At 41.7% G+C, this 27751-nt stretch overlaps 1 protein-coding gene across 2 annotated transcripts; it reads left to right on the top strand.

Moving 5' to 3' along the window:
- The first annotated feature begins 315 nt into the window (after positions 1-315).
- On the top strand, positions 316-27214 carry Dync1li2 (dynein cytoplasmic 1 light intermediate chain 2). 2 transcript variants are annotated; one of them, XM_027939110.2, is made up of 13 exons: positions 316-623; positions 752-825; positions 2844-2960; positions 7766-7996; positions 12704-12873; positions 13660-13753; positions 14661-14796; positions 16600-16711; positions 17294-17353; positions 17992-18033; positions 18332-18449; positions 19241-19357; positions 27036-27214. In XM_027939110.2, exons 1-13 carry the CDS (start codon positions 517-519, stop codon positions 27041-27043), a joined length of 1386 nt encoding a protein of 461 aa, XP_027794911.1. In that variant the 5' UTR covers positions 316-516; the 3' UTR covers positions 27044-27214. The 2 variants fall into 2 exon arrangements, with proteins under 2 accessions (XP_027794911.1, XP_027794910.1); XM_027939109.2 differs by lacking the exon at positions 27036-27214 and adding an exon at positions 21192-24148 and having other exon boundaries at positions 317-623.
- The last annotated feature ends 537 nt before the right edge of the window (positions 27215-27751 follow it).

Raw genomic sequence — 27751 nt, 5'->3', positions numbered from 1 at the left:
CCCGAGTCCCGAGGACTACAGGGGTGGGCCGCCGTGCCTGTAGTAAGATTGGGATAGTGTGTGGCCCTGGCACACTGTGAGGGCTAGCTACGTGGTGCTGTCGAGCATCAGTCTTACTCCAAAGAGTGGGTTGCCGCGTCAGTCCACGGGGCTCCCTAGCACTAGACAGACCCAGGTAACTGCGAGCCGGGCTGGGTCCTGGGGCGGGCGCTGCGCCGCGCCCCTCAGCCAGCAGAGGCCGCCACCGCGTTCTGAGTCCGGGCGGCGCCCGCCTCCCTCCTACCTCCTCCTGCAAGGCTGCCCTAGCAATTGCCTGACTACCGCTACCGCAGCGGCCGCGCGAACCGTAGGAGCCCGCAGACATCGCCTGCCCGGCGGGGCGCGTTTAGCTGAACGGCCCCGGTGGTGGGCGGCGCGGCGCGGAGACGACGGGCGGCCCCGCCAGGGTCCTCACGGGTCCTTGAGGGTCCTCGGCGGGCCCGGGGGAGGGCCCTCTTTGTGGCTGCAGTTGGCAAGATGGCGCCGGTGGGGGTGGAGAAAAAGCTGCTGCTGGGCCCCAACGGGCCCGCGGTGGCTGCTGCCGGCGACCTCACTAGTGAGGAGGAGGAGGGCCAGAGCCTGTGGTGAGGCAGCAGGCTGGGTCGGGGAGGGCGCGGCAGGATGGAGAGGTTGCCGGCCGGACCCTAGGCAGACACAGACGGCCGGTCTTGGGCGGCCCCGGAGCTGACCGCTCTTCCCCTTGTCGCTGCAGGTCTTCGATCCTGAGTGAAGTGTCCACCCGCGCCAGGTCCAAGCTACCGTCCGGCAAGAACATCCTGGTTTTCGGTGAGCGGCGGGGCGCTGCCCGCGGCCGCCCGGGTGGGCGAGGCGGCGCCTCTCCCACAGGTCCCAGCGTTCCCCTCCTTCCCTGCTGCCTGTCTGCCGCCCGGGAGGGCTCTCTAGGCGCTGGCATGGCAGCTGGAGAATCGCCAAGCCCACCACGCCTGACGGTGGGATGCTGGCCCTTTGGGAGTCCAGAGGGGCTGTGTGGGGTGGTCCGCACATTTCCTTTAGTCACTTGGCTGCTAAGTCGACTTGACTTCCTGCGCTCCTAGTCTTCTCTGTTCAAGTTGAGGGTGGAGAGAAGGGAGAGAGTAGTTGAGAAGACTAGATGGAGTAGGCGGGAGAACGAGATGACCTGGGCTCGGAGCTGCCGCAGGAGCCTTCCTCGGTTATTATGAGCAGTGCACAGTCGGATGATTTAGGGAGTCTGCAAGGACAGCAGGCTTTGCAGTCAGTACCCTGGGCTTTCCAGCCATTAGTCCTGCCCTCAATGCTGGGTTACTTGAGTTAGGCCCCTTAACTTATGTGAACTCAGTTTCCGCATACAAGTAAAGGTGATTGGGGTCCTTCGCACAACACACACATTTGTGTAGTGGGACCTGCGGGCTGGGACAGCACAGACAACTCTGATGCTCCACACAAGAACCTCAGTCTAGCAGAAACAGATATGTTGGTGATTGCACTACACCATGCCTATCATGGGCAGATTCTTGTGGGAGCATCAGGCTGCTTGTGCTGTTGAAAGAAATTTGGGCCTGTTCTGAAGGATAAGTGTCAGTATGCAGGACACAAAAATGACAGAAGGGTTTGGGGTTTGGAAACTGTTTAAAATTTCTTGTGGTAAATGCCACTACAGGAAGTTGGGGGCAGATTGTGAAAAGCTGGAAGAGTTAATGCTTCTTGAAGGCTTCTGATTTTTATAACCCTTTTATCTTACTTCCATCTATACTTTTGGGCATCATTTTCTTCATGGTTTCCCCATAGTTTCTGAGGGGACTAAATGGGTTTCAGATAATGTTCATTGTGGTAGGTTAGCAGACTCTTAGAGATTTTCAAAAACCAAGGGTTAAGAGCACTAGATCTGTGTTTTAGAAAGAGAACTTTGGCTGTAGAGTGGAAAGTAACTAAGGATGAGCGGGTACTGAAGTTAGGCTGACTAACTTTTACAATGGTCCAGCTGGGATGTGGAGGACAAAAAGGTAATAATAGCATTGTGGATGGACAGGGAGTCTCATCTGTGGAATGCCTTTCGCTCCCTCTATAATTCTATATTATTAAGTCCCAGGAATGCCTAGTGATGATTATTGCTAGTGGTTCTACCTGCTGTTTAGAGAGGTGGTTGTTTTTTTGTTTTGTTTTATTTTGTTTTTTCTTTATCTTTTTCTTTTTGGTGTGGGGAGGAGATATCAGATTGTTGGAGATGAAAAAATGGTAATTACTCAGACTGTACCCATTGCTTAGGTCTGTAATTATTTTCTTTAGTTTCTCAGCCTTCCAGAATGCTTTTGAAGGATATGTACTAAAATCAAGTGAGAAAAATAACATCCATTCTTCATGATGGTGAGGCAGGATCAGACTAAAAAAAAAAAAAAAAAAAAAAAAAATTCAGAGTTCCTAGACTTTGAGGTTAGTTGTGTTTTGAAGATTTCTTGCATTCTTGTGGTAGAAATTTATTTTGTGAGGAAACTAGTCCCACCTTTTCCTTTAATTTCTCCAAATGCATGTCTTAGAAAATCTAGCTAAGGCTGATGGACTTGCCTTATGCCTTCCCTTGTGAAGTAAGGAAAACTGCAGTAGAATGTCAATGTGATCTTGGAATTTTCTGCTTTTACCTGCCCCCACCACCAGTCATTCTTAGAGCAAAATCTCCTTTCTTTATGAAAGCGAATGAGACCTCAGCAGTGGTCGGTGCCATTCTTAGTTGTTCCCTGTTGTGTGAATGTCATGACTTTGATATAACATGCCATCCTTGTCCAAAATAAACAGTACATTTTTGTCTTTCTTGCAAACATCATTTGTAGGTGAAGATGGTTCTGGTAAAACAACTCTTATGACTAAACTACAAGGAGCAGAGCATGGCAAAAAAGGAAGAGGCCTAGAGTATCTCTACCTCAGTGTCCATGATGAGGACCGAGATGGTGAGTGAAGCGTTGATCCATAGTAAGGGATACATGCAGGACTCTGACTCCTATGACATGTCAGGGGTTATCAACTTTTCTTTTTGGTTCTTAAGAGAATTAGTAATAAGGGAATAAATGAAATATGTGTCATTCACAGGATTTTGTATAGAGCATGTAAGCAAAATGAAGAATGGGGCCATTCATTGCTCTTCTATTTAGCCTCTATTTAACAGGAGATACTGAAGATAAAGTTTCACATGCATATAAAACTAGTAAGAAAGATTTTTTTTAAAGCTTTGGAGTATGCTTGGCGTACTAATCTGGCAGTATTATTGTTTCTCTGCCTGGTTCTAACAGAGAGTCTGTAATTGGTGTTGTTCAGAGTTTATAATTTAATGTACATTCACTCAGGAGGATTTCCTGAATCTCTATGTGACTATTAAGAAATGCTAATTTGTATTTCTTTGGTGGGAGGGAATAAAGGCGCAGGGGTGATAATGTTCTTTAATTCACAATCTCTAAAATGCAGAGCGTAATGGTTTTTACCTACACAGTAGGGTATTTAAAAGCATGTGGTAAACACTATTACAAGGATTAGATATCATTTTAAAATTCTTTTAATTGTGAGATGGGTGGACTAATGATTTTGGTTACAACTAGATAGTAATGCTTCCTTTGTAATCATTTAGATTTTATTTTAGGGTTTGGGGGGTGGGGATTGTTCCAGGGATTAAACCCAGAGATGCTTTATCACTGAGCTATATCCCTAGCCCTTTTTATTTTTTATTTTAAGACAGTATCTCACTAAATTGCTGATACTGGCCTCAAACTTTTGATCCACCTGCCTCAGCCTCCTGAGCTGCTGAGATAACTGGTGTGCTGCACCATTGTACTTGACAGTGTTAGGTTTTTTAGTTTTGTTTTTTTTTTAATAACTGTAAAATAAGTAATATGGATCCCTAGGTCTTTTTTTGTGTATGTAGGAAAGTTACCTTTGTAGCCTAAAGATGATACATTCTTTCCTAGGTTCTATGGCACTCATCTGTAATCCCATATATTCAGGAGTCTGAGGGAGGAGGATTGAAAGTTTGAGGCCAGTATTGGCCACTTAGTGAGATCTTGTCTCAATAAAATGAAGGCTGGGAAAGTAGCTAGTGGTAGAGTGCCCTTAGGTTCAGTCCCCAGTACCAAATAAGTTCTTTACAGACTTTACCATTTAGGCAGGAAGGATCATGATGTAAAGGTGATTAATTTTATAAGGGAGAACTAATCCTACCACCTCTGGTCCCCCACTTCCTTATTGCTAAATTGAAGTCTGAACCAAGGTTCTTGCCTGCACTATAATTCTGCCATCTCAACTTGGAAATTGTGTTAGTCAGCTTTCTGTTACTGTGACAAAATACATAAGAAAATCAACATAAAGGAAGAAAGATTTATTTGGGCTCATAGTATCTAGAGTTTTCAGTCCATGGTCGCTTGAGCAATTGCTTTTAGGTTGCTCCTGAAGCCTGTGGTGAGACAGCACATCATGGCAGGGAGTGTGTGGCAGAGCCAAGCTGCCCAGCTCAAGGAGGCTAGGAAGCACACAGAATAAGCGGTGGTGGGTGACAAAATATACCTTTCAAGGACATTCCCTCAGTGACCTACTTCCTTGAACTAAAGCCCCACCTCTTAAAGGTTACACCAACTACTAATAGTGCCACAGGCTGGCAACCAAGCCTTTAGTATCTGGCCTTTTGGGGGGCATTTCAGATCCAAATGGTAACAAAACCTTACGTTGTATAAACTAATTTTAGTGGTAATTTTAGAACCCCAGGGATTTTTATTCCTGCTCCCCTTTCCTAACTTCCTTTCTCTTGCTGAATATTCCCTGAACATCTTGAAAGCAGGAGATTGATCTGGTGCCAAGGTCTTTGTTGTCAGATGAACAGGCATTAGGTATCCATCTAGGCCCATTGGAGTTGGTAGCTGTAGTGCTGGGACTTTGGGGCCCACTGAGCCAGGCTTAGAGGACCTCTCATGTCTGTGTTACCTGTTTTGCTTCCTGTTTTTGTAGGTCACCATGGTTATTGTATAGCGATCTTGTGTTTTGGAGTCAGAACTGGTTCCTAAGGTCTCTCCTATAACCAGCAGTAGAGTAACCTTGGGCAACTGACTTAACCACAGTACACTTCAATTTCCTCATGTATAGAATAGGGTTATAGTGCCTATTTTACAGGTTGACAGAATGAAAGGACAAAATGTGGTGTAGATATTCTGTGCATCTTCATAGCCTCTTTTTCAAGATGGCACAAGCACATTTCAGGTCAAAGCATCACGTAACCATATTTACTTGACTTTAAGTACATGGTAACTTCTGTTTCAGATCCCTTTTACCCATTTTGTCCCATTATCCCAGATAAAGAACACTTATTAAAATGTAAATAGAGCAACAAATATACTACTTAGGGTAAGTTTGAAGTAATATGTTTTGAGAGGTCTGTTTTTGTTTTATTTTCTGAGAAAAGTAATAGGTAAATGATTAGAGCTTTTGAAAATAAAACCTGTTTTAATGTACCTGTATTAATTTCACTGAAATATTTGTAGAATTAAAAACTGGAGACTAATGGATTTTGATTACTTTAAAACCTTTTTGTTGACTATCTATCTGTGAGTTCCTATTTGATGAAACAGTTGCCCTTACCCGTGGTTAATTATATATCTTTCAGCCCTGGTCTTTTTTATTATGTGGTGTGACTGGGTTATAAATATACATTTTGCAGGCAGTCACCCAGATAACGAAAATAGTCTCTGACTTGTACCTGGTTTGTGGTGAGACATGACATGTCAAAGGATCTCTGCATCCGGATTGGGAGATCCATCTAATGCTATGTGGGGTGTGTGTGATCTTCATGCACATGGGTGAGTTATGTATAGTGAACAGTACCAAGAGAGGCTGAAAAAAAGAATTGTACTAGCTGGTAGGTAGGCATTCAAACCTGTGGATTTTGGGTACAGAGCAGTATTTTTTTAAGGCATTCACAGAATGTAAACTAAAACCACTAGCTAAAGTGGTAGAACACTTGCATAGCAAGCTCAAGGTCATGGGTTCAATCCCTAGCATAAATAAATATATATTAGAAGCTGGGTATGGTGGTGCACGCCTGTAATCCCCATGGCTCATGAAGCTGAGGCAGGAGGATTGTGAGTTCAAAGGCCAGCCTCAGCAAAAATCGAGGTGCTAGGCAACTCAGTGAGATCCTCTCTCTAAATAAAATACAAAATAGGTCTGGGGATGTGGGTCAGTGGTTGAGTACCCCCGAGTCCAATACCTGGTACCCTCCTCCCACTATATGTGTGTGTGTGTGTGTGTTATATTACTTATATAATATTATATATTACATATTATGTATATTATATATTACTTGTATAATAATATATCTAATATATAATCTATATAATATATATACACATTAGAGTTTAAAAGTAGAGCTAGATTTAGATACCTTATACTGTTGAAATAAAGTCATAAATGTATATTTTTATAGCATATGAATTTATTGATTATACCAAAAAGATAGTTAGTGGAAGATAGATTGTAAGTTTATGTTGGAATTGATGCAAAATTAAGTTATTTTTGATAGTAGAAGTGTCTTTCAAGTTACTTTTATAAAAAAAAAAAAGTTACCATGAACGTGGTGGCACATGCCTATAATTCCAGCAGCTCAGGAGGCTGAGTTAGGAAGATCATGAATTCAAGGCCAGCCTGCACAGTTTAGTGAAGTCCGAAGCAACTTACTAGGGCCCTGTCTCAAAAGGGGGGGGGGGGCGTGGCGCTGGGGGTGTAGCTCAGTGGTTAAGCACCCCTGGGTTCAGTCCTCAGTAAAAAAAAAAAAAGTTACCAAGAAAAATGTGTACAATTTTTTAAAAATATATTATCAGTTTGGAGAATTGTTGTATACAGTTTGATCATCTAAATATGATTTTTGGAACTATATTCTTTTAAATGTCTGTACTCATGCAATTATGTATATAGGTTTTAAAATTTACTATAGAAAACAAAAAATATATATGAAGTAGAGAGACTAGTATCATGAACCACAATGTAAATATCACTTGTCTTCAATAATTACCATTCTTAGTCAGTTTTATTTCAAGTATAACCCTTTTCTCCCTTCACTCCATAATGGATTATTTTGAGGCAGATTTTAGACATTGTATCATTTCTTCTATGAATACTTCTAAAAGTGTATCTAAAAGATAAGGATTTTTAGAAAATGTAACCATGTTATTACCACAGGAATATCTGTAATTCCGTAATCTCATCAAGCATCCAGCAATTCATGTCTCAATTTATATCAGTAGTGATTTTATCTTGACATTTAAATACAAAGGACCTGTCTCTTGGTATCCTTCTTGGTATGTGAATGCACCACTTAATGTGACTGACACAACAAGGCCTTGTTTAACCACAAGCTCTCAGCATTACTCGCCACCTCACAAGATTGCTGATATCTTAGGACAAAAGATTATTTAGACCATGTCACAGTTGACCACTGAACATTAGATTTTTTTGGTTCTTACTGAAAGCTATTTACCTTTACTCTGCACCTTAGATATTGCTGAAGGCTTTTTAGTTGTGGATACTTTGATATATGATAGTCTTAAATTTTTTTAAAAGTCTAAATAGTTCATTAACCACAAGGACCTAGGATTGCTGTCCACTGAACATTTGCACCTTTTCAGTTAGGTTTGCATTCTGTGTGGAAATCGTGATCTTCCTATATCTGCTCTTCAGATAGCTTGCTCCTCCTGACTGTTGTTGGCTTCATTTCTTTTCTTAGATCACACGCGTTGCAATGTATGGATTCTGGATGGAGATCTGTACCACAAAGGCCTGTTGAAGTTTGCAGTTTCTGCTGAATCTTTGCCAGAGACCCTGGTCATTTTTGTTGCAGACATGTCTAGACCTTGGACTGTGATGGAATCTTTACAGAAGTGGGCTAGTGTTTTGCGTGAACACATTGATAAAATGAAAATTCCACCAGAAGAAATGAGGGAGCTGGAGCGGAAGTGTAAGTAAATTAAAATTTTCTTGGAAAATTCACTAGTCTTTTGGGATGGATGGAACCACCTTTACAGTTGAGAGGTTTCCCTTGCAGTATTTATGTTTTATTTTGCACCATTGATTCCAGAGTTGTTTTTGTAAGTATCAATATCAAGAATACTTTGAAAAAAGCATTCAAAGCAGTCTTTATCTTAAGTGTCAGTTGTTGAATAAGAGGAATGACTCTTTCTTATTATCTTCGTTGATTCTGTTTTAGTGTAAGACATCTTCTCTCATCTCCTAAAACTTCATCAGTGTTGTAGGCCTCCAGGCTTTTATGTCACTGTGTCTGCTGCATTAGCATCAGGATGTGGGGTTCGCTGTGGTCTCTGCAGCTTGAGTCAACAGCCCTGGAATTCCATGAAGGCCCTGTGTACCCTCTTGTTGGCAACTTTAGTGGGAGCCCTGAAAAAGACAGATCTTTCAGCTCCTACCTTACTTCATTTTGGAGCCCAGCAAATGTGGCTTTAGTTAGGAATAAAAAGGTTATCTGGGGGGGCAACTAAATGAAAGTCTATTTTAAGGCTTAGGATGTCAGAGTTCTTTTGAGAAAAAAGAACTTTCAAATTAAAGGAAGTTTTTTAGTTTTTTCCTTAATGTGGTTCAGAAGCTTGTTTTTCCTTTCCTTTGCCTCTGTGCAGTTACATCAGCTTCTGTCCTCTTGCCAGGGAAATGGGAGGGGCAGGGACTGGAATTGTGGCAGTAGCAACTGTCTTGGTCAGGACAGGCTTGGCCTAGTCTGGCTTGATTCCACAGGATGACATCACTCCTTTAGTGAATAGATGAGAGCTCTGGAGCATGGCACGTGGGATCATCACACTTACTGGCAGAAGGGTTCAGAAATTTTGATGTGCTTTTCAAATTAAATTCCTGGTGTGTGTCTTCCTGTCCCACACTTCATCTTGCCCTGTTCCACATTAGCTAAAACAAAGAGTTTAGCTTTTTTTCTTTGATTTGTTGCCTGTATTTCCTGGGTCATCCACATGTGTGCTGTAGTGATTGTTATGCAGCTCAGCTTGTCTGTCATCAGCCACTGACCTTTGTAGATAATGTCTCTTTTTCCTCTGAAATAGAAACCCTGAAGACAGGGCTGGGGATGTGGCTCAAGTGGTAGCGCGCTCGCCTGGCATGCGTGCGGCCCGGGTTCGATCCTCAGCACCACATACAAACAAAGATGTTGTGTCCGCCAAAAACTGAAAAATAAATATCAAAAATTCTCTCTCTCTCTCTCTCTCTCTCCCTCCCCCCTCTCTCTTAAAAAAAAAAATTAAAAAAAAAAGAAACCCTGAAGACAGCTTCTTAGAATAGTTCTGAGGCTGAAGAACTGTTTTCAGTCCGCTGTCCAGTAGCTTTGTACCAGTTCTCTGAACCTGTGTTATTAGTGATAACCTTGTAAAGATTTTTTAAAACAGAGGAAAAGAGAGACTGGCCAAGGACACTGCTCTTTCCCGGATAGGGAAAGTACCTGTTCAATATTCGGTACAATTCTAGGTGCTGGGGACATAGCAGTCCAGATACCTATTCTTGGGAAGCTTATTGCATGAGATTGAGTTTGTTTTGTAGGCTTAGTCATTGATGTTTTTGTCAGTGTTAGATTCAGCTGCTTGTGACACAGAACCTGGAATGGTGATGGCGTAAGCAAGACTGAGGTTTATTTTTCTCTCCTGGAAATGAAATCTAGAAGTAGGCAGTTTAGGACTAGGGAACAGCACTGAACTCCGAAGATGGCTCAAGGACCCTGGCTCCATTATGCTTTTTGCTTTGTCATTTGTAGGGTGTGGTTCATTTCCTTCTGACAACTAGAGCTCTAGCCTCCACATCTGTATTCCAGACATCAGGATAGAGAAAGAGGAAGGGCTGATGGGCATATGCCTATTCTCTTTCTCTTTTTTTTTTTTTCCTTTTGGAACTGGGGATTGAACCCAGGGGTGTTTATCACTGAGCTACATCCCCAGCTATTTGTTTGTTTGTGTGTTTGTTTTTGAGACAGGGCCTCAATAAGTGCTTAGGGCCTTGCTGGCCTTCAACTGGCTACCTTCCTGTCTCAGCCTTCTGAGTTGCTGGGATTACAGGCATGCACCGTGGTGCCCAGGTCTGCTGTCTTTTAAGGAAAGGGAAATGTCTTTATTCTGTATGGCTCTGTGTTCTGAAAATCAGGGTTTTGTGTGGTTATAAGGAGGAAGAGGAGAAAGACACTTGAGAGCAACTAGCAATTGCTGGAACCAAGTCCATGTCTCTTGACTCTCGTTCACCCTCTGAAGGCTTCTGCTTTTACCACCCATGCCTGAGATGTTGGGAATGGTAGCCATGCCTTTGTGCTACATGCTGAAGGGGTGCCTTTGTTATGCTGAGTTTAGATAATCATTTTAATAAAGTAGCTAGACATATTCTTGTGCAGAGGACTCTTGATTTCCAGATTATTTGGACTCTGAATTGTATTGAACTAGTGAAAGGTTGTGTCGAACTCAGTTTCTAATCCAACCGACCTTCAGTCTTCTGATTTTGGAGAGTTCCTCTGTGGCCAGCCACTCTCTTTCAGGGTTAGGGTCTCCAGTGATTCAGTGTCTGTGATAACTGGCTGCAAGAACCAGAACTAGGTGGGAAGCAACTCTCAGAGCTGCCAGAAGGTGGTGCACGTTCGTAGTTTACTCTGTTGCTTACGTAGGCCTGTGGACTCTCAGGTCTGTGGATCTAATGGGGTGATCAGTGGGGTATTAGGGGAAAGATAGGAGTAGGGAAGGTAGAGTACTTTGTGACTGCCTTCTTGAACCTACTCTGTCTTCATGCTAATGCATTCCAGTTGGATGGCCCCTGCTATAAAATTATTGGCCATCCCACCAGGCAGAGAGAATTGTTAACACTGCACTATGAATATTCCCGAAGGAAAATGCACATATTATGTTTTGAGTTACACAGTCCTCACTATTTTAATCTTCCCTTTTCGTTTACCTATATGTTGTACACATTTGTTCTGCCTTCCAGTATGCTTTCTAAAATGCTGAGTTATTTTAAAAGATGTCAATTTCCTACTCTTGTTGAAAAACCACAATTTAAGTCTTTCCTTTATAGTATGACTAGGTCTTACCGAGAGATTCCAGGCTGTTCTCACCTCGTAGCGTATCGTATAATACAGCAGAATTTGGGCAGCACCCTGGGTAATGGAGGCACCTGAGCTCTGCCTCGCCTCACTTCCCGCTGTAGCCTAGTTCACCTGTTCCCCGACTCCAGGCTCTGCTCTGCTCACTGACAGGGAAGCCCTGGCCAAGGGCCTTCAGTGATACTTAGACTGTTAAGTCCCTGTATTTTTCGTTTATTTAAAGGTTTGTTTAAATTTTTTTAAAGAGAAAATATGAGAATCTTTGATTTCTTCTGATGTCCTTCAATAATCACCTCAGATTTTTCTTTGTTGTATAAAATGGAGTGAAGATCACTCAACTAGGTTACTTATGTTGAAAATGAATTATATGCATGAACTTAATTAAAGTGAAAATTGTGGATATGAAATATTATCACATCTACACTTGAGCTTAAGCAATTAGCTTTCAGTTTGCCTAGTATTATTTGAAATATGATGAGCTTGCAGATAATTTTAGAAGCTCATGCAAGGATAACCAAAAAGCTCTGTAAATAAAAACTTACTGTTTTAAACATTTCTGTGGGAAAAGAGAAGACCCTGCACCTTTCTCTAGGGCCCTGTGTAGTGTTGTTATTTGCATTTACTTGGCGAATATGTTGTTGATAATAGTAAAATACCTTGTGGTTCTTAAGTCCTGTTGGGCTTGTTAAAAGGGTAGAGCTGCCTGTTGTCTCCTCTGGCTCAAAATAGCTTTAACCATCATGTCTTTGTTATCTGCTTGACATGTGAGCTTTGAAGTGCCCCACATCCACGTGCAGGTCTGTGGGTCTGTGGTCCCTTGGTTTGACTATCCATCAAGCACTTGGCTTAAAGGCCCTCCTTAGCTAGGGTAGTCAATGTGTGCACCAAGAAGCAGATGTGCCTTTGACCCTTTGTTGTGTTAGTCAGGGAGAGGCCATACACATGGCATGTGTGACTCAAGATCTCTAAAATGAGACCGAGTTCACATGAGTGAGAGCAAGGAGGAAATTTGGCTGGTGGTAAGCAGGCTCAGTCTTGTTACTTAGTGCTGACACCCTTCAGCCATGTGGAAACAGCATGCTCTTATGGAATTCAGTAATTTAGTAAGCATTTCTAATAAGGATTCTGGGTTTTATTAGTTGTAATGATTCCCAGTGGTCACCTATGTTGAAGTAGCAGTTCAACTAATTTGGTATTTTGAAAAGTAGGATATTTTAAGAAAAGTGATTCTTTTCATAGTTGGAACTAGAAAAGCCTAAAATAAAAAAGAAAAAAAAAAAAACAGAAAAAGAAAAGAACTGTTTAGGAGTTGGTGCAATTGAAGACACCAGAGAAATGTCCTTGCTGCTCAGAAGTTATGAAGCTCAGACTGAAAGTCAGAATTGTCATTTTGCATCACCATTCCCAAATCTCTGATTCTGCAGTCAGATGAAACTGGGAAGGTTGGTGCACACAGCTGCTTGTTTTCTGCCTATTACTACATTTTTCAGTTTTCTACAGTTAATGTGTGTTTTTATTTGTGTGTGTATTATATATATATATATATATTTTTTTTTTTTTTTCCTTTTTCCTCTGTAGTTGTGAAAGATTTTCAAGACTATATTGAGCCTGAAGAAGGTTGTCAGGGTTCCCCACAGAGAAGAGGGCCTCTGATCTCAGGCTCAGATGAAGAAAATGTTGCCCTGCCTCTAGGTGACAACGTGCTGACTCATAACCTGGGGATCCCAGTGTTGGTGGTGTGCACAAAGGTGCGTCCAGGAATTGTAAGCTTGGCTGGGTTTGGCCAGTGAACAATCACTGTCTCAAAGAAAGATTGAGAGGCTTTGATGAAGTTTCTTCCCTAGGGAGAGTTGAGTTTATTCGGGAACCATTAAGGTTCATTGAATGTTTCAGGATAGAACAAATTGTCACTTAACGTTGTTGCTGGAAATGTGACATCACTTGGTTCACTTTTATTCAGTTAATTTCCACGAAACACTGTAGACTGTATGGGAAACTCAACTAAAAGCAGTTTTCTTAAGGCCATGTTAACCAGTTCATCTGGTCCAAATTGACGGTGAAAAAATAGAACGATGAGGTTGGGATGGAAATTGAGTTCAATTAAAGTGTCTTTTACACAAGAATAAAAAAGTAGTTTTAAAAACGTTTGAGGTATCAAAAGTACGATATTCCCATCAGAGCCACCCTGGTTGCGAACAGCAGGGTGTGCCAATCTTATCCTGTTGAGAGTGGAGCCCTGTGGAGGTGGTACCCAGTGATGTACAATGGACCTCATGTGACCTTGTTTAATGTTTAGAACAACTGTGAGGTGGTCAGGCATATTGTATATGCACTTTATAGATGAAGAAGCTGAGAGGATGAAAGAGAGAAATCTCCTGTTCCTTTTTACTGTACTCTGATTAATACTTGGACCCTTTGTAATGGCTTTCTTCTTTGGAGCTATGATACTTTATTTCTGCAAAAGGTGCTTTTCCTATTCTCCATGGGGACAGAGAAGCAGAGAGATGACTCTTTTTCTTTTTTCTCCCCTGCAGTGTGATGCAGTGAGCATCCTGGAGAAGGAACATGATTACAGGGACGAGCACTTGGACTTCATCCAGTCGCACCTGCGGAGGTTCTGCCTCCAGTGTATCCTTGGGACCCAGGGACATGGATTCCCACTAAATGGGGCATCTTAGAAATCCCTCCTGAACTCAGAGTAGTCTTCTCCTGGGAGAACTTATGTATATCTTTTTACTAGTTTTATATTTTACTGTATTGGGATTTGAGGCTTATTAACTTGTGCCTATCTTTGGTTACTCTTTGTTTTTAAGGCTGTACATTTCATAGGCTTTCATATTAAGGAGTGATGGTTTTATTATTAAAATAATTGTACCATGCTTAGAAATTTTAGAAATTTTCTTAGACTTTGCTTTTGTTCAGGAAGGGACAGTTAATAATCTGGTGTTTTAGGTGCTACAAGTATTTCTCATGTGTTTGTGTTTTGTGCTACCTATGAGAGAGATGCTGTGTCACCAGTCTCTGAAGTCTTGTTTTTGTGAAGAGCCAATAGTTATTGGTGCCCTACTGTCACATCCTGGAATATGAGGACACAGATGGGTTCTAACTGTCTCCTTTGAGCCCATTAGCTTGTTAACACCCATTCCTGGAACGGTATGCTTAATGACAAACTTGCTCACTTGTGAGCTTCTGCCTAGGACAGAATCCACACACCTTAACTGGTCGAGGGTGTTCTCTTAGGCCAGCCCCAGAGCCATTAATACTTTGCTTTCTGGGAAACAACCTGAGAGAGCAGGACAACAATGAGGTGTTAAAAAAGCAACTGTGTAGCCTGCTAGCGTCAGCATACTTCATGCTTTTGACTTGGTTCATCTGTTACAATTCTCTTTTTAGTTTTTAAAATTGTAATATATTTTTGATGTTCGTATATTAATCAAAACTGATAAGACTTGTGAGTAGTACAGTAAGGATTGTGCTTGTATGTGATTTTGTCTCTGCTTGCAGTGAATTGGTTTTCCTTAAGCAAATTGATTAGATGGAGCTGCCTTGATTTACACATCAGTGAAGGAGGAGAAAAATCTTGATTTGTTGTATAAGTACATTGTTCATAAAACATACGGTTTCCACTTTACCACGCCTGCCTTAGTAGTGGAAAAGGATGCAGTATTTATGTGAGTTCTTTAAAGGTGATGCTTTTAACCCCTTCTTTTTTCATAGTACATTTGCTATGCATTTTACCCTTTCATATAAAGTGCCTTTTGTCCGTGTCTTGTGCAGGCAGCTTTCTGGCTGCCATGGGGAAAATGCTGGGGCTGGGGCTGGGGCTGGGGCTGGACCTCAGAGGTGGTAGATACACCCATCTTTCCCTCTTCTCTTTCTGGACTATGAGACAGTCTGCCTGAGGGAAGTGAGTGGTGAGGCCAGGGGTGCTGCCTTTCTTCAGTGAGACCAAGTTGCCCAAATATAATCGAGCCATATATGGCACTTATCAACTGGTGAAGTACTGACTGGGGGAGGTAGTTGAAGTATAGGTGATTTCATTTAAGGATCCTGAATGTCTTCTGTTATGGCATCTGGTTCCTCTGCTCGCTGATAAGGGTGATCCTCCCACATCCCTGCCAGTGTAGATTTTGGTCACACTCAGTACTTATTTAATTTCCAGCATTTCACATTTTGGGAGCTACTGGGATTGATTGTCATGCCAGCAACTTGTATACTTGTTTTCCTGAGTTTGTGTCTTTAACTGGAGAACTGTGTTTCTGAACACATAAATAATGATGAAGCTGTGTTCTCTCTGAGAGGACTTGGGCTAGCAGGTAGATGTTCAGACTCAGGTGGCCTTTTGACTTAGCAGTTGTTTTCATTCAGCAGTTCTTACTCAGCATCTCCTTGGTGCCCAGGTTCTCTGCTGGGGACACCGAAATGTATGAAATGTACTCCCCTCTGTGGGACCGAAAAAGATATAGGAACAGCCAAAGAAGTGAAGAGCAACAGAGAAGGGCAGAGGGAGTGAAGCTGGAAGATGAACAGTGTTTCCTCAGTAGATATGAGGGTCAGGGGCAGCCATGAGAGGCTAGAGAGCCAGGTACCCCCAGGAAACTGAATGGGTAACCTCCTGCACATTTGAGGAGAGCCTGATTTAACCTAGACAACAAATATGCTTTTGGAGAATCATCCAGAGCAGTCAGGCAGGTACCAAAGACAGAAGCTCAATAAGTGGAGTTTTGGAATCCTTCAGTACCCAAATCCCATACAATTCTAAGAGGAAGCGGGAGCCTGGTTGGACTTGGGACTGGTCCCAACAGAAAAACATCTTTTGGCTTTTTTTTTTTTTTTGGTACTGGGGAATTAACCCAGGGAAGGTTTATCACCGAACTACTTTTTATTCTTTATTTTGAGACAAGGTCTTAAAAACATCCCAGCAGCTTAGGAGGCTGAGGCAAGAAGATCTCAAGTTCAAAGCCAGTCTTATCAACTTAGCAAGGAACGACATGTCTCAAAATAAAAGGGGTGGGGATGTAACCCAGTGGTAAAGTGCCTGGGTTCGATATCCTCAGCACCAAAAAAAAAGAAAGAAAAGGCAGTCCTCAGAGAACCCATAGGAGGGAAGACTCCATGCTTTGTCCTCTCTTTTACTCTCTACATTCTTCTTTGTCAAGACAGGGTCCCATTGTGTCCTTGCTCCTATAAGGGCAATTGGGGGAGAGTTCTGAATGCTTCCAATGGGGGCCATATGTGGTCAGTCAGATCTCAGACTGACCTCTTAGGCCTGGGGCCCGTGAGCTCTGTGTGGAGCAGGATCTGCCACACTGATCTGATGAGGTATACGTGCTGAGGAAGCTGCAAACCATCCCAGCAGCTGCAGACCAGATCTTATGGGATAGGCTCTCATCCAGGAATGCTTTCTAACCTATGTGCTCTGTATTTTGTAAGGCAGTCCCAGGAAAAGCAATCCAATCCCTCTTTGCCTTTAGACCTGCAGGTTGGGACAATGAAAAGAAAATAGCTATTTTACATGAAAATTTTACAACCGTGAAGCCAGAAGATGCATATGAGGACTTCATTGTGAAACCTCCTGTGAGAAAGGTACCCACAGCAAACACTTTTAATGGGGAAAGAAACCTAAAAAGATTCAGGTTTTGGGTTGGGGTGTAGTTCAGTGGTAGAATGCTTGCCTGGCATGCGTAAGATCCTTGGTTCCATCCCTAGCACTACAAGGGAAGAAGAAGAAATGGATCTTAATTGTACTGCTCTGAAGAAATAAGTAATCCAGGGACCTTTTTGTTAGTCTTCAGGTGAGGTCTAGTGGTTATGTGGGTGGCTCATTATGGTGGAGCATGAGTAATGGTGCACCTACATAGAGCTAGCTGGCATGTCCCAGTGAGTCCTGATAGTGCTGCTGCCACCTCTGGATTATTGTTGCTAGATCTCCTCTCTGTTGGGATCTGAAGACCCTGATCTGCCAGACTTTAAAAATGCCAGTTGGCCCAATGCTATGGCTAATTTTGGGAGACTGTCTGTACCAGGCAAGAAAAATATACCATCTCAGGAATGATCTTCCAGATCCATGTGGAGGCCTGAGCCTAAGACTCCCCTTACAGCATGAATTTTCAGTTGTTTGAGAGTGTTCTTGACCCATGGCCACAAATGTGTTATGTCTCTTCACAGCTGGTCCATGACAAAGAGTTGGCAGCAGAGGATGAGCAGGTGTTCCTGATGAAGCAACAGGTAAGAAGACTGGGAGATTAAAACAGAGGCCCCTCTCATGCTTGGAATGCCAATTCCTTAGGGTAAGGCTGGGGCTGCATACGAGTGAGAATCACAGAGAACTTGCAGCATTATAGGGATGTGGACCAGGTCTCCTTTTCACCCCCTTTTCTGAGGGTATGGGCAGGTCCAAGGTTTTGATAATTATTTTTCCAACTCTTCCTCTTTTCTATGCCCTGTTTGCTTCCTTAGCTTCAAAACTGGTTGGTTGGAAGCATGTGTGGTGGTGTATGCCTGTAATCCCAGCCACTCAGAAGGCTGAGGCTGGAGGATCACAATGTCATTGCCAACCTTGGCAACTTGGTGAGACCCTGTCTCAAAAATTAAAAAAGGGCTAAGGTGTGGCTCAATGGTAGAGCGCCCCTGTCTTAAAGTTCAATCTTCAGGACCACCAAAAATAAATAAAAAAAAAATTTAAAGCCTGGTTACTTGGATCTTTTTCACTATATACCAAATAGGTTTTTTTGCCAGTAGAGTAAAATACAATTTGGTGGTTGTTAATGGCGCCCTCTAGTGGAATACTAAGAGTAAGTTTTTCTCCCAACCCAAGTGCACTCTGCAGGCCTTGGTTAATGGCCAGTTTGTCCCTCTCTTTGCAGTCACTCCTTGCCAAGCAGCCGGCTACGCCCACGAGAGCCTCCGTGAGTACTTTATACCACACAGAGGGTCATGGCCAGTGTCACGGGTATCTTCAGAATTTATACCATTATTTATGAGAGCTTATATTTAGGTGGGCTTTCATTTCATGTTCAGTGGGAATTTGGTCTTTCTAAAGGACCTCTTAGGAGAAACTGAGGCCTAGGAAGGGGCTGAACTAGGAGCAAACTCCCAGTTCTTCACCTAGACTCTGGAAAATTTCTGGCAGAATCAAATCTTCATTTTTGAGATTTGTATTTTTCTGTTATTTTTATGTGTCACCTGGACTGGTTTTGGACTTAGGAATCCCCTGCGAGAGGACCTTCTGGCTCTCCAAGGACCCAGGGCCGGGGAGGGCCAGCCAGTGTACCAAGTGCCTCCCCAGGAACGTCAGTAAAGAAGCCGGACCCAAACATCAAAAGTAAGTATTCTGTTTATGGAGAATTGTTTAGTTCTAGGTCTGTAGGAGTGAAGATCTAGGAAAGCTTGGGGCTCTGCTCTCCCTGAAGAAGAGCTTCTTTCCACTTCCTAGAGGGAGGGATTTTTGGATGGAAGCAACCAAGATCTGTTCCTTTGTTGGAATTAGTGACCCATGAACCTTTTTTTCTTTCTTTGTTTTGTAAGACTTCAGGTCCTGCAGATGCTTTCAGAAAGGAATGCAAAATAGAAAGTTACTTTAAAATGTGTATTTTGAGTTTTTTATGTCTCATGTTTATATTATTACTATTTATAAATTGTGAGATTTTTTTTCTCCTTCACTGCTCTTGTCAAGCTAAATTACTTATTAGTTTAAGTAGCTGTTATTTCCAGCAGCTTATTGATACCCAAAGTTATTGGGTAAAACCATCAAAACAAAATCCTTTTTAATTCTCGAATGTTTGATGGGTATTTTCTACTTAGGATATGAGCTTTTTGTGGCAGGCTGGGAGTGTTAAGGGCTTATAAAATTTTGAAAAACACTGCTTTGAGGACAGGGAGATGGTGTGGAACATGTGTTATCCTATGCTTAGGTAGGAATTATAATGTGTTTCCACCTAGTAATCATGCCAACACGTAATTAGCCTCAGCGTTAGTGTTGTAAGGACTCGGAGTAAATGAATTTGATCATAGGATGGTGATGGCCACGAATGGCTAATTGCAAGTTGAGAACTACTTTTTTTGTTTTAAGTCATCCAGTTCGTGTGATGCTTTCTTTGCTTACTGTTTCCTTAGATAATGCAGCCAGTGAAGGGGTGTTGGCCAGCTTCTTCAATAGTCTTCTGAGTAAAAAAACAGGCTCTCCTGGAAGTCCTGGTGCTGGTGGAGTGCAGAGCACAACCAAGAAGTCAGGTATAAAGGGGTCCTTGGAGACTGACTCATGGCCCTTATGGCCAAGCTGTACTAGAAGGATGGGAATACATACAGGATTGTGTACCTTCACCTGGCCTGCAGACTCATGGTATTCTGAACAACCACACGTGGAAGTAGATCTACGTTTCATAGTGAGCAGGGTGCTTTCTGTGGGGTTGCCTTATTACCAATAGGTTTCCCGGGCACATTTAAAGTGGGATGTAGCCAGGCGCCGTGGCACACACCTGTAATCCCAGCAGCTTGGGAAGCTGAGGCAGGAGGATCACGAGTTCAAAGCCAGCCTCAGCAATTTAGCAAGGCCTTGAGCAACTTAGTGAGCCCTATCTCTAAAACACAAAAAAGGCTGGGAATGTGGCTCAGTGATTAAGCACCCCTGGGTTCAATTCCTGGTACCAAAAACTAAATTAAATAAATAAATAAAGTGGGATGTATATGTATTTAGGCTCTTAGGTGAGTCGAGGTGCAGCCTGAATTGTACATGTGACTCTATTATAGAAGCTCTCATCACTGGAAATTTTGACCTCGTGTAAACTATTGACGTTTTATTTATTCTGTTTATTTTTCTATGATACTTTGAAGGATTTTATTCACTCTACTGCTCTTAGTCTTGCCATGGGCTAGAGCCTGTGAACCCTCAGTCTCACTAGAGAGTCATCTCTTCCTCTCTGAACTCTATGGTGGCCCACCCACCTATCCTTCCATATGGGCTAGTGGGCCAAGTTTTTCTTGGAGATCTCTGAAACAAAAGAACCAAGTTCCTTGAGAATCACACATTTTCTCAGAAAGCTGGAGGACATTTCATTTTATTTGTGGTACTAGAGATTAAACTTAGGGTCTTGCACATGCTAAAAGAATATTTTAAAAGGGTCTTTGCTTTACAACAGGTGCTGTAGCACATGCCTGTAATCCCAGAGACTCAGGAGGCTGAGGCTAGAGGATCACAAGTTCAGTGCCAGCCCGGGCAACTTAGTAAGACCCTGTTTCAAAAAATAAAATGGACTGGAGATGTAGCTCAGTGATAGTATCCCTAGGTTCAATCCCTAGTACCCAAAAGTAAAAGAAAAAAGGGGGGGGGGTCTTTGCATTTAATTTTCCGCTGACTTATATAAGATATATTAATACAGTGTTTTCCCTAATTAATGTTTCCAGAGCCCATGAAACCCTTAGGAGATCACTCCATTTCCTGGACAGCCTGGACCTTTGGCAGCTCAAATTTCTTAGAGTCTGGTGGCCTTGGCCATGGCCATGACCGTTTTTCACTTATCAGAATTTGAGGTCATTTTCTAGGCCCTGTTAGTGTTTGAAACAGAAAAATGTGAACACCAACTTTGTGCAGGATTGAACTGCCTGGTGTTGGTCTCATCTCATATTGACACATGGTGTTTTCAGGCTGTGCATCTGAGTCAGTCCATAGTGCTGTGATTAGAAAAAACCTGAATACTTATCTGCCCGGGGCAAAGAAAGCAGTTTGCCATATACCTGAAACTCAGATGACCATTTCTAGGAAGATGTTAGTGATGAGTGCTCAGGGGTTGGGTTTGGAAGGTGAGACGGTTTTCAGAAAGGCCCTTGCATTTGGCACAGAGATACCCCTGCTAGAGGCAGCCACATAGTTGGGGGAGCACAGACTTGTGACATTTAGAATTAAAAAGACTGAGTTAGGGTCTGTTTCATGATTCTTGAATAAATGGCTTTCCCATTTTTGTTCACCACAAGTGATTATAGAAGTCTGTATAATTTTAAATGTTTCTTTTTAAAAATCTTTTCCTGTTCTCACTTTGCTGCTTTTTTTTTTTCTTTTGCCTTTTTTAAGGACAAAAGACTGTGTTGTCAAATGTTCAGGAAGAACTGGATAGAATGACTCGAAAACCAGACTCCATGGTAACAAACTCTTCAACAGAAAATGAAGCCTGATCCTCCTGAAAAAGTGCACATGTCAAATGACCAAATAACTATGTATATTGATCTGCTAAGACCAGGATTTTTCTGATATGGCACATGCTATCAGTTTTTTGGGGAAGGGGAGATGAACTCTTTAAAAAAAAAAAAAAAAACTTTATTGGCTTGTCCGAGTGTGAAATGCACATTTAGGAAGATTACGTGGCAGACCCCTTGTTAAGGATAACCCTTGGACTCTCGGGCATGTGGCTCTCGTGGGAAGCGAGCGTAACTGGGCTTCTTGTAGTGCGGAGAAAGGGGGCCCACTTTTCTGTTGGGGTGGAGCAAATGAGACCAGGAAATCATTATCAGATGGTGGTTAGTCTGACCAGTTGCGTGTTAGCAAATTCACTTGTTCTTGGGAAGCAGATTAAGTAGCAGAAAGTCCAGAAAAGAGAAAGATTGAAAGGAGAAATGAGAAACGAGAGACGTGATGGAGGGGAAGCCGGACGTTGAGGGAGGTGGAGGAAGAAAGAGAGATGAGCAGTGTTAGTAAATACTGTGTGTTCAGTAGAAGTCAAATAATCATTGTTTAAGAATTAAAATTAGAAGCATTTCCAAACTAAACACTAAGAAAAATGGGATTTAGACTCGTTCTGAATGCATTTAGCTTATGGAGGATACATTAAGTGTAGGGGTCCTGAGTCAGGTGGAGCTGACACAGGATTGGGAAGATGTCAGTTGCCCAGGACCCACATGCCTGGCTCAAGCCTTGTCCTTGGGGAGATGTTGGGCTCCATGCATGTGCATCGTGGGGCAGGCAGTCACTGTGGGCTGTGATCAAAGTCAGCAAAATTAGTTTACTTTGAGTTGTGTTTTCTAAATAGCTCCTGCTTTGTTATTGTTTATTTTATTTTATTTTTTTAAACTACCACAGGCTGGCCTACTAGTAGAAAATGGGTAATCAACCTCTCATTCTACCATAATGCAATGTGCTACAGAAAGTTTGGGGGAGGTTTTTAATGTAATTGTACTCTGGTTAATTGGCTTGCACCAATCCCTGCCTTACAGTCTGTGGAAACTTTCATGGAGTTCCACTAATGCAAAAGGTCTTGTCCTAGCTCCCTGGTCTGATCATTGCTATCAGATGGACAAATAAGTGTGAATGTTTTATAGTGAAAACAAAAATTATATAATTTCTTTTGTGTTTTTCATAAAATGTAGCATTTTTTTTTTTCTTACGGAAGTGAGTGTTTTAGGTGTCTCCCCATTTAGGGCAGATTCATGCACATTGTCATGTCACATCACCATTCTGGGAATGAATTCTGTGGATTTGAGATGGCACTTTTAATTTTATAAATGACACAGCATTTAAATGCAAACACTACCATGAATTTAATGTATAAAACATTTGTTGTCAAACCAAGGGAAATACCACAGTTCACTTACGTGGCGTTTACTTTTTTATATAAATGTTTGTTGTACTGTGTCTCAGCATAACTTCCCTAATGTCATTACTTTTACATACCAGATTTGATTGACCACTAACATAATACTGGGCATAACTTAATATCCTATGTTATATAACAAAACTCTTAAAATTGTCTTGAATTGCTTTTGTAAAAGGTCTGAACACTGTTAAGGAGAAAGCTGCGTATTCACTTGCCTTTCTGACAAATGAAAAAATGTTTCTTGTGCCAGTTTTGTTGTTGAAATATATTATTTTTTCCTTTTTTTAATTCAGTTTTGTTTTTTTTTTTTTTTTTTTTTAACATGTATCGTGGCTTCCAGTTACCAGGTTGTCTAGGTGATGGCAGTAAACTGTGGAGTGGTATTTGTGGTGTAGCAACCGGTAGATGCCAAACAGTTCATGGCCACACTAAAGGTGGGGGTCACTTATTCCCTCTGTAGTAGCTGGGAGCAAAATGAATAACCTCAGAAACAAGAAAAAAATTCTTGGAAAGGCACATGCCTAAGAGGGATACAGTGTGAGTATAAATAGTAATGCAAAATTTCATTTTTTTTTTTTATCATTTGAACTGATAAGCACTTTTTGTGTCAGTGTAAGATGTAGTAAAGCCTATGAAAATACTAAGGTGCCAGTCTTGTGAAGGAAGGTTTCTTGGAGACCACTTTTATTCTCATGACAAATGGATGTTCCTAGTGTCAGAAGAAACTGATGCGTAGTGTCATGTGCTCAGTGGTTGCCAAAGTCTACCAACTTTGGGGGAGCTTCAGGGTTCTTTTTAGAGGGTGGGAAGGGAGAAGATTTCTGTTATTTGGGGGTTTTCAAGCATTGGAACCAAAGGCCAAATAATAAGCAGCCTTTACTTTTTAAAATAAAATTCATTTTATTTGCAGAATACACATGTAGGTAGACAGTTAAAGACAATTTTATGACTTATTTATACACATTATAGTGGTTACATCTGCTGTTTGTTTTTAAAATGGAAAAATCAAAGAAAAATAAGCCCAACCTAGAAGATGTGGCCCAAATAAAGGCCATGAATTGGTCTTTCCTAAAAATGCAACAGGTATGCTGCTAGATTACTTTATTTTGTTTGCACTTTTTTTAAATTGGCATTTTAAAATCAGTATTTAAACTGAAAACGTTGTCATGTTTTATTAATTTAATGAATTTGAAAGTGACTGCTCTGTACATCATGACCTTAACAATGTTGATGCTGTAAGTTCACTGTCGTCTATATGCTAAGTTCATTGGTGTTTTTAACTTAAAATAGGACTGCAGATTATCCCCCACCAGCCTTAGTCCAGGGGTGTGGCTCTATCCGGGTGCAGTATGCAGTCTTGTGGAACCTTACTCTCTAGTGCTGGAAAATAAAAAGATGTCTCTAATTACTGGCTTCAATAAACACGAATCCAGACTGCTTACGATTTTGGTGACTTTTTTTTTTTTTTGATAAATAAATCATCCCACTGGAAAACCATTGTTTGCGTATCTGATCATGTAGCTAAAAATACCACTCACTTAAAAATTCAGGAATTCTGATAAAAACATGTAAAGCCATAGTTTGAAAGTTGTGGAGTTCAAAGCTGTGTGTAGAATGCAGAAGGGTTTGTGAGAGACTGTCTTGTTTTTCTGGCCTCTTATATAAATTTTTCATTTTGAGTGATTTGCACTTAGCCAATTTAAAAGCATAAGGATTCATAGAGGAATTTCAGAGTAACTACATTGTAGTGCTTTCCACTTGCACTGTAAAATTTGCTCAAGAAAATTTGTAGCTTTTATTTTCAAATACATGAATTGCGTATCTGACTGTTGCACTTATACAAATTATCTCCTCAACTTACTTTGAAAAATTGCAAACCTACAGTAAAGTTGAAAAAGAATGTATTGAATACCCGTATTATTTTTTATAGATTCATCAGTTTTTAACATCGGGATATTTTACCCCTAAATATTTCAGATGAGGTCAGGCCAGTGGTCTTATAGAAAGTTCCATCTTAGTGTTTCCCTCATGATTTGATTCTGGCTTGACATTTTTGTAAGAATGCTACTGCATAGATGAGGTTGTACATGTTCTACTTTCACATTGAGTTGTCCCTGTATTGGTGATGCTGGTTTGATTCTTGGTTAAGGTGATGTACCTCAGGTCTCTCAAGCAATCTGTAGGGTGGTATGAGGGATTATTTCATTTTATGATACTACCAGTAACACTGTAATAGCAAATACTTATATTGGAGGTTGCTATATACCAGTCACACTTTAGATGTTTTGTACAAGTTGATTTAATCTTCACATCTCTGTGAGGCAAATATAACTCTTACCATCTTAGTTTCCAGATGAGGACCCTTAGGCCAGGGACGGGCTAAGCAGCTGCTGAAGTTAGGGCCAGAATTCAACCCTGACAGTATGCTCTGCTGCCACTTGTGTTGCTCCCTCAAAGCAGATGGTGAAATACAGCAATTGAAAGTGTTCTCTGGGTATGGTGGTGCACACCTGTAATCCTAGCTACTTGGGAGATTGACACTGGAAGATCATATGTGAGGCCAGCCTTCACAACATAGTGAGACCTGACTTAAAATGAAATGAAAGGATGGTAGATGGGAGCATGCTTGCTTACTTAGCATGTGTGAGGCTCTAAGTTTGATCCCCAATACTGCCAAAGAAAAAGAAAGTGTTCTCATCTGAGGTCCTCTGCAGCTGTGTGCTGCTATTCCACCTATTTCCCTTGCTGTCATGGATGCAAGAGTTACTCTTATTAGGTGGACAAAAATGACAGAATGTATCCAAAGAGCAAGTATCCAGTGCATTTGTGCAAAGGGAAAATGGGCTGCAGTCACATTATCTTACTGGGAAAGTCAGAGTGAATTGCCTGCCACACTCTTATCTAGAAAGGACTTCCCTCTTAAGGCAAGAACTTCAGGGCTTACCATTGGTAAGTGCCCTCAATAGGCCCTGAGTTTTACCTGTGTGAATGTCCCTGGGGGTGCATGCTAGGCCAGGGAGCTGGTCTCCCTACTCATGTGTCTTAGGGGGCCTCAAACACACTGGTAACCCACTCTGGATTCCCTGGCCTGCCTTCTCTAGATAGGAGCAGCACATGAAGGGAGGCAACTGAAGTTGGAAGGGTTGAGCTCAAGTGGATTCCAATCCTGTGCATTCTCTTTGAACCAAACAAGTACAGTTTAGACAGAGTAGAAAAATTGATAAAGAAACAAAGTAACACAAACAAAATTGGAAATTTCTCCCCACTGAGCCTTCTTTCCCTGACTTTGTAAAATGGGCATGAAATTTCTTTCCAGTCATGAACACAGAAGGTGCACATATGCTTGGCTTATGGTAGGTCTTCAGTGTGGTTGCTGATTGAAAGTAATCCCTAATTAACATTGTTCTAGCAACTCCATCCTTTGACCCACCCATTTTGTTTGTGGAATCAGTCTGTAGTTTAATCTCATCTCTTTGGAAAATGGAGGTAGAGGAATTGATACCCTGTTCAAAATTCCTGGTGCAGTTCCTACAAGATGCCACACCTGAGCACTGAATTCTGAAAGTAAGGACATTGGTATTTGGTATTGTTAGCCAACAGGATGCCAACTGCTCTCTTGATGCTCTCTGACTGCTGGGTGAGGCACAGATGCTGTTTTCTAATGGGAGACCGAGATGACAGGCCAGCAGCAGTGGTCCAGAGAGCAAGAGGAAGGAAAAAGTGAAAACTCCCACTAAAGATAAGGCAGTGTGCCCTGCTGCCAAACAATAAGTCAGGCCATAGCATCTCATGGCCTGAAGGGACAGAAGCTTGTGTTTACAGCCAAGCGTTGCAAGACTGGGAACTGGTGGGGATAGGGTTCTGGAACAGTAGGGATCAGGTCTGTGTGTGGGTCAGGAAGTCTCTTCTCCACTCTTGGGCAGTGTTTTTTGGTATTGGGTATTGAGCTACATCTACCATTGAGCTACAGCCCTGTCCATTTTTAATTTTTATTTTGAGACAGTGTCTTGCTAAGTTGCAGCCAAATGCTAAGTCTGGCCTTGAACTTGCTATCCTCCTGCCTCAGCCTCCTGAGTCACTGGGATTACAGGCATGCACCACCATACCCAGCCCTTCCAAGTATTTCTAACCCTGTTAAGAAATCCCTTTGTGGGGTAGAATTACAGATTTTTCCAGTACTGTTAATAATACTTTGTGTCTCGTCTTGTTTTTATCAAGTAAGTAAAGATAAATGAAAACAGTGAGGTATTTTCATGTGCAATATTTTTCTGTTGACATTTATTTAATGGAACCAATTTTTTTTTTTTTTTTTTTTTTTTTTTGCATAGAAAACTGAATCAGCATTCCAAAGTGATCATCAGCCTCCTCCATCTTCCCCACTGACCTTTCCCCTCCCTACAACTTGCTCATCCCATCAGCATCTGCAAAGAACTAAAGTCTTACTAGAAACACAATGTGAAGCATTTTTGTTTTGGGAAGAACTCAACAATTTTAAAACTATGTTCCTTTTTAAGGCAGTCGTTTATTTGAAAGAGTAAGGGTGCCTTGGTACATCTGTCAGCAGCCTGTGTCATGTTACATCTGTCCTTGATATTTAAAATATTTGGCATCATTTGACTATGAATCCATTTCTGACCTATACAGACTCATCTAACAAACGCTGGCCTGGAATTAAGCTTGGGTGTATATAGGAAACTAAACAAATCATTTAACTTTTGCATACAGAAAATGTATGCATGTTGAGATGGCATTTCAGAGGTTCTAGTTCACGTCAGATGGTTTTGCACCTTGAGAGGATGAATTCTCTCTCACGACAGGCCCAGAGGAGGACAGTACTGGAGTGCACACAGTTCTGGCACAGGCTCTGCCCCTCGCTGGCTGCCTCCTTCTTGACAGTCCTATTCCCATTTGTAAAAGCTGAAGTCTAGGTGTTCCAAAAGGTATTCTGAGGTCATCTTCTAACGTGGTTGAGCAGCTTTGGAATACTCAAAACTAAACAAATTTTTTAATTTATTTTATTGGTGACTGGTGTGACTCTTCAGAA

Source organism: Marmota flaviventris, chromosome 18 (genome assembly GCF_047511675.1).
Source record: "Marmota flaviventris isolate mMarFla1 chromosome 18, mMarFla1.hap1, whole genome shotgun sequence".
In the NCBI taxonomy this organism is placed as follows: Eukaryota; Metazoa; Chordata; class Mammalia; order Rodentia; family Sciuridae; genus Marmota; species Marmota flaviventris.
Note: the sequence above shows the minus strand (reverse complement) of the source record. Positions and strands in the feature narration are given on the sequence as shown.